This window comes from Babylonia areolata, chromosome 8 (genome assembly GCF_041734735.1).
Source record: "Babylonia areolata isolate BAREFJ2019XMU chromosome 8, ASM4173473v1, whole genome shotgun sequence".
NCBI classification, from domain to species: Eukaryota; Metazoa; Mollusca; class Gastropoda; order Neogastropoda; family Buccinidae; genus Babylonia; species Babylonia areolata.
Window position 1 is genome coordinate 50,895,217 of NC_134883.1, and position 7,374 is coordinate 50,902,590.

General features: G+C 40.8%; 1 protein-coding gene across 2 annotated transcripts in view; it reads left to right on the forward strand.

The window, feature by feature from the left end:
- The window catches only part of LOC143284933 (uncharacterized), a 61,644-nt gene that overhangs the window by 38,090 nt on the left and 16,180 nt on the right, over positions 1-7,374 (forward strand). For both annotated transcript variants that reach the window (XM_076592089.1, XM_076592090.1), the window contains exons 3-6: positions 2,234-2,356; positions 3,759-3,926; positions 5,711-5,747; positions 7,166-7,248. In XM_076592089.1, coding sequence (XP_076448204.1) covers positions 2,234-2,356; positions 3,759-3,926; positions 5,711-5,747; positions 7,166-7,248 — 411 coding nt within the window. The remainder of the gene's footprint in view (positions 1-2,233; positions 2,357-3,758; positions 3,927-5,710; positions 5,748-7,165; positions 7,249-7,374) is intronic.

The following is a 7,374-nucleotide window of genomic DNA, read 5'->3' on the forward strand; positions in this document are numbered from 1 at the left end:
CAGGAACTTCGGCCTTACCATCAGCACGAGGAAAACTGAAGTTCTCCATCAGCCAGCCCCAGGGAAACCCTACGTTAAGCCCAACATCACAGTCAACGGTCAGAGACTCAGTGCGGTGGAGCGGTTCACATACCTTGGCAGCACACTGTCACGAAATGCGACCATCGACGATGAAGTGAATGTCAGGATTGCAAGAGCAAGTGCAACTTTTGGTAGACTCAGTGCAAATGTCTGGAACAGAAGAGGCATTAGTCTTGAGACCAAGCTAAAGGTCTACAGAGCAGTAGTTCTCCCCACACTACTGTACAGCTGCGAAACTTGGACAGTGTACCAACGACATGCCAAGAAGCTGAACCACTTCCACACAACATGCCTCAGGAAGCTACTGAACATCAAGTGGCAAGACAGGACCCCAGACACAGAGGTGCTCGCAAAAGCCACCCTTCCCAGCATCTTCACCATCCTGATGCAGTCCCAACTTCGCTGGGCTGGACACGTGGCACGCATGCCAGACCATCGGCTGCCCAAAAGGCTCTTCTATGGCGAGCTGCAACAAGGGAAGAGATCACACGGAGGTCAGAAGAAGCGCTTCAGAGATACTCTGAAAGTCTCTCTGAAAGCGTTTGATATCAACCCTGACTCCTGGGAGGAATCTGCAGTGGACCGTAACAAATGGCGCGCTGCTGTGCACAAAGGCGCCAAGTTGTGCGAGGCCAACAGGACTGCTGCAGCTGTTCAGAAGAGGCAGGCCAGAAAGTCACGGGCAAACAAGCTCCCTGACAATGATATGCCTGTCTTTGTCTGCCCCAACTGTCAGCGAACATTTCGTGCGCAGATTGGACTATTCAGCCATCTGCGCACTCACAGATAGACTCATGAGCATCCTTCCCCCCACCCCACCACCACCCTCCCCCCATCCCCCGTCTGGATGACAACGATGGTCATCATCGATCTCGATGGACACACCACCATATTGAAACACACATGTCCGAGGTGGGTTTTGTTGTTGGTGTTATATTGAAACACACATGTCCGAGGTGGTTTTGTTGTTGGTGTTATAGTGAAACACACATGTCCGAGGTGGGTTTTGTTGTTGGTGTTATAGTGAAACACACATGTCCGAGGTGGGTTTTGTTGTTGGTGTTATAGTGAAACACACATGTCCGAGGTGGGTTTTGTTGTTGGTGTTATAGTGAAACACACATGTCCGAGGTGGGTTTTGTTGTTGGCGTTATAGTGAAACACACATGTCCAAGGTGGGTTTTGTTGTTGGCGTTATAGTGAAACACACATGTCCGAGGTGGGTTTTGTTGTTGGCGTTATAGTGAAACACACATGTCCGAGGTGGGTTTTGTTGTTGGCGTTATAGTGAAACACACATGTCCGAGGTGGGTTTTGTTGTTGGCGTTATAGTGAAACACACATGTCCGAGGTGGGTTTTGTTGTTGGCGTTATAGTGAAACACACATGTCCGAGGTGGGTTTTGTTGTTGGCGTTATAGTGAAACACACATGTCCGAGGTGGGTTTTTGTTGTTGGCGTTATAGTGAAACACACATGTCCGAGGTGGGTTTTGTTGTTGGCGTTATAGTGAAACACACATGTCCGAGGTGGGTTTTGTTGTTGGCGTTATAGTGAAACACACATGTCCGAGGTGGGTTTTGAACCTTCCGAGGGGTTTGTTGGTGTTATAGTGAAACACACATGTCCGAGGTGGGTTTTGTTGTTGGTGTTATAGTGAAACACACATGTCCGAGGTGGGTTTTGTTGTTGGTGTTATAGTGAAACACACATGTCCGAGGTGGGTTTTGTTGTTGGTGTTATAGTGAAACACACATGTCCAAGGTGGGTTTTGTTGTTGGTGTTATAGTGAAACACACATGTCCAAGGTGGGTTTTGTTGTTGAAACACACACCGCAAGCGGGCTTGCTTGAAATTTAGAGTCGGCTCTTTTTTTGTAGGTTCTGCTTGGATATATCTTGAAAGTTTCTTGTTTATAAAAGATGAATTTGCTGAAAAAATATATAAAAATAAATGTTTAAAACTAAAAGTGGACATTTTCTGCAATAGATTTTTTATGTTTTAGAAAAAAAAAAATTATGCATAACACAGGAACAGGGAAGGGAAGTCTTGGACATGTAGTAGTTTCCTCACCAAAAGTGCTTGTGATTATATGCTTGTTTGGAGTTTCAGACATGCTGTGCACAATGTGTGTGGTGTCGTGATGTGTTTAGACAGAACTGAGGTCGGTGCTGCCAGAGCTGGTAGCTGCACTGCAGCATGGAGAGGTGACCAGGCCCGACTGGTGGCCCCACTCCACCATTCCCTGGACCCCACACCACAACAGGGCTGTCAAGGTCAGCACTCTATAGATGTGTGTGTGTGTGTGTGTGTGTGTGTGTGTGTGTGGTCAAAGAGAGCTTTGGTTGAATGTGTCATCTGTGTGTGTGTGTATGTAGTGTTAAAAATATGTTTTGGTTTCATGTATCTGTGCGTGTGTTTGTGAGTGTGTGTGTGTTTCTGTGTGTGTGGTCAAACTAAGTTTTGGTTGAATGTGCCATTTGTGTGTGTGTGTGTGTAGTGTTTGAGTAAGTTTTGGTTTCATGTATCATCTTTGTGTGTGTGTGTGTACAGTCAGAGTAAGCTTAGGTTTCATTGTGTGTGTGTGTGTGTGTGTGTAGTCAAAATAAGCTTTGGTTTCATGTATAATCTTTGTGTGTGTGTGTACAGTCAGAGGAAGCTTAGGTTTCATTGTGTGTGTGTGTGTTTGTGTGTGTGTGTAGTCAAAATAAGCTTTGGTTTCATGTATCATTTTCCTTGCTTGCATTGAAATTTAAAGAGGATCAGTTTTGCGAGATCTGACAGGGAGTGTCCTGTGTTGTTCTGTTCTTTCCTTCCTTTCTGCTCTAGCAGGCTGCAGGTCCCACATTCCATCATACAAGTGGGTTTCAGTTTGATGTGCGCTTGTTTGCCCCTTTCATGTTGCTGCAGGTCATTTTTTAAAAACTGAAGAGAAAGTTTCATGAATTAGAAATGAAATGTTAAAAGTCTGAAGAGAAATTGTTGTAAAGATAGAAAACAGAGAAATCTGTTGTGACAAATACAATACAGTACAATACAATGCAGTATTAAGTGAAATGTTTCTGTGTATCATTAGTGACTGCTAGTTTCAGGGGGATCAGCTGGTAGTGGTAGCTCATCTCATGCAGTGTCCAACCTTCCAGAGAAACGAATCAGTCGGTGACACTGCTGATGAAAAAAGAATCAGTCGGTGACAAAGCCGATGAAAAAGTAACAAGGTGCTTGCCCTCTTCAGCAATAAACTGATAGAATATTCTGAGAACTTTTTGGTCTGTGTCTGATCTCCAGTAATGTTCTGTGGCTCTGTACTTTTTCTGACATTTTTAAGATGTGTTTTGAAAGTCATGAAGAAATATGCAAATGTCTTGTTCACTGTATATATATATATATCCATCAAAAGTCATGAAGAAACATTTATGACTTGTTCATTGTGTATCATAATTCATGAAGAAATGTTTTTGTGGCTTGTTCATTGTGTATAGAGTCATAAAGAAACGTTTTTGTGGCTTGTTCATCGTGCAATGAAAATCGTGAAGAAACTTTCATTTGGCCTATTGATTTGTATCGGAAGTTATAAGAAACATATTTATGACTCATTCATTCATTTGTCGAAAGTTTGAATAAACTTGGAAGTAGCATGGTTGCTTTTTTATATGTACATATCTTATGTTCTTTCAGAACGCCAGCTCCGCAAGTCTGCGCAGTCTGGTGAGCAAGTGCTACAACTACCTCACCCAGCATCCGATAAAATTGGCGCCTGCTGAGCCACGGATACCCACCCAGCCTCGGGTACTGGACTGGCTGAACAGCAACCCCCCCTCCCGATCCTGTGCTCAGCCTCGGAAGGTGGGTACAGCATGATGACACTTCCAGGGGTACTTTGGCGTCGGACATCGGACATAGAAATGATTGGCTGATCAAGGGTTGAGAAAGTCCAATGATTTTATTGTTGAACAGGACAAATGTCTGATTACTCTTTAATCATGGGGGTCATTGACTGATACATTTCCTTGTTTGCTGGGACATCTTGTGACAAGTTGACCCACTCCAAATTGCCTGTTCGGTTGGGACAAAGCCATAACAGGAGAGTTCTTAATCGTAACATACTGATATTGAGTGAACACGCTTCAGGCTGATTAACACCCTTAGACTTGACCTGAAAAACTGTTGACCAATTGATTTCAGTGTCCCCATTTATCTCGGTGTAAAGAAGAGAAATGTCCCATCAAGTTCAGAAGAACCAGGACATTTGTCCTATTGTTGTCCGTGTGGATGTTCAACCCTGCATCTCTTTATTCTCTGCAGGCTTTATATTATTATTGTATATAATTTTCGGATGGTTTGATTATCATTGCAAAAAAAAAAAAAAAAAGTTGTCATATATAAATGGAGAATGGTGTTTACTTCTCAGCTGATAAAAGCAAACAAAGCAGATTTTTTTGCTCTGTATATGGAAGACAAACCTTTTTTGGCCAGGCTGCCAGTGTTTTATTTCATGTTAATGATCACATTTCACAAGAAAATTTCAGGTGAATACTTGGGTTGCAGAGAGTAGAAGCTTTAACTCACTTGGGACGACAAGTTTTCTCCCTTGCTTTTCCCCACAGACGGCCCATTTGTAAGGGTTTGGAAAAAAATGACAAAAAAATACAAAATACTGTGTAAGAAAATGAAACTTTCAGAACTGGTTTATTACGTGTTGAGCTATTACATATAAAAAAAATCAAATTTCTCATCTTATTTTTACAGTTTTGCCATATGTAGAAATTAATGCCAATTTTTCACCCTGAATCACCATACCCATGCTCGCTTTCTGCATTAAATTCGCTTTCTTCTTCGTCATCATCCACCTCTTCAATGTCCGACCCTTCAGTTTGTAGCATTTCAAGTACTTCGGCAACCCCAAAACATTGCCGTCACTGCCTTGTTCGCATCACAACATTTTGAGAAGAGCCCGCTTTGCTGACAGGCTGGCACACGAGCAGACGACCGGTCAGTGACTTTGTCAGCATGTGTGCGAGACAGGCCACACATCATAGACTAACCAGTCATACTGTTCGAATTTGGAGTGACCCAGAATAGCGCACTCTGCTTGGCTAATCACAAAATCACGTGTACTGCGCATGATGGAATTTTACTTTCGGAGAATGCTATTCCATTCCTTCGTCCGAAACCGAATACGTTTTGTGTAGGAATGCGTGAGCATTCCTTCGTCCGGAAAGAGTTAAACTGTATCAACAACTAGAGCAATTGATATTAAGCAGTATTAAAAAAAGATCATTGCCAAAATTGGAGTATCTTTTTTCCTTATTATTATTTTTTTTTTTTTTTAGTATGTTTTGTTTGCTTTCAAATATATAGAAATGAGCAGTCTGTAGTGAAAAGTAGGGGAGATAATTCACTTAGACTCTCATAACAGGGCATCATTTGAAGGTAAGGAGAACATTTGAAAGCTTTAAATTGTTCATGTGAAATATGTTAAGGCATCTCCAGTGCTTGACATAAAAGTACATATTACCAGTAGATCTTTCACCCTCTACCTTTTATTTTCCCTCTGGTCTCAGAAACAGCTTTTGTTTTAATTGGTGTGATTCTGCGCATGTTGCAGCATGCTGATTTTATTGTTTCAGAACTGTGGAATATCCAGTACAAAGCAAAAATGCCGTGGTAAGACAGCAGTATTCATTGCTTGTTTAGTGCTTGGTAGTGTGTGTGTGTGTGTGTGTGTGTGCGTGTGTTAGGTTGTGGTGTTGTTGGCTGTGAAGTAGTGAAAGTACATTGTTGAAGATTGAGTTCACAAGTTCGAGGTTTGTTTGTCAATTGTAAAACTCATTACATGTATGAAAGTGCTTGTGTATGAAAGAGAAAAGATAAAAAATGTTATTGTTACGTATGGCTGAAATGTTCGTGTGTATGAGCGAGTGCATGTTCACTTCCGTGGGTTGTGTGAACAGGAGTGTGAGATAGATAGGAATGGATGGAAGGAAACAATTATTTTATGATTTTATTCTGAATATTGTCTCTGGGATATACTTTATGTATACTTTCAAACATACATACTTCCAAACACATGGTTTTCAGAAGTGCTTCTTTTGAATCTGTAGCTGTTATACTGTAGTTCAAATATACATACTTCCAAACACATGGTTTTCAGAAGTGCTTCTTTTGAATCTGTAGCTGTTATACTGTAGCTGTTATGGGAGGAAAATAATGTGGAAATCTTCAGAATCTGTTCAGTCTGTTCATTTGTGTGGGGGGTTTGCTACAAAAATGACTTCCACTAGGTGCTTAACTATAAAAAGCAGTTGCAGAGACAGTATCAACAGTTTTATGTGATGTTGAAGTGACTGTGTCAGTAATGGGATGAATGTGATGTTGAACTTGTAGTTGTTACTGTACCATATTTCATGTCCAGTTGGTTCAGTTAATTATATATATATATATATATTTTTTTTTTTTACGTGTTTTCCCAGACTTTCTTGGGTCGACCACCGTTTTATTTTGTACATAAATTTAATATGACAATTCAGAATAGATGGAAAAGAAAAGAAAAAACAAAAAAAACATAAAAAGATTTTTTTAATCTGAATACAGTCAACATTAACAATAACATATGGAAGTCATAACCAAGACCAATACCCAGCATTCCAAAACTATATCATTGTAATCAATAGCAATCAATAGTTAATTATAATTTATTCATGACCGTGTGATTCGATCTCCATATGCTTTCCTTTGTTCTGATTAACTTCTTCACCAGTTGTGAACAACAAGCCTGACAATGACCATGTTTATATATACTGTCATGTCTTTAAGTATACTTTCCACCACAGTTGCTCAAAGGGGACATTGACTTCAAGAACTCTCTTTTAAATGTAACAGGCAAACATTTATTTCAACATACTTCATTTGTGTAACATTCACCAGCTGTCAAACTGAAGCAAATGAAAATAATTTGTCACGTGCCTGAGCATAACACCAGCTGTTAGCCTCTTGATGCTCTGCTGTTTATGTGTACTTGTATGTACAGTGTTTTATTTTTAGATAAGGGTTTGTTTAAACCAGTGTGTGGTGTTGACCAACAGGCAGATTGCCATATGTTGAGCTTCACCAGTGCTACCAGTGTCAGCAGGAGTTCCCGTCCATAGACGTCCTGCAGAAGCATCAGGTGAGTCTGCCCTGTCAGGTGTGATGACCAGTGTATGAGTGTTAGTTGTATATAGGGATCTGATTTAAAAAAAAAAAAAAAAAAAAGAGGAAAAAATACCCTCGCATACTTGGTTCTGTTCTTGTT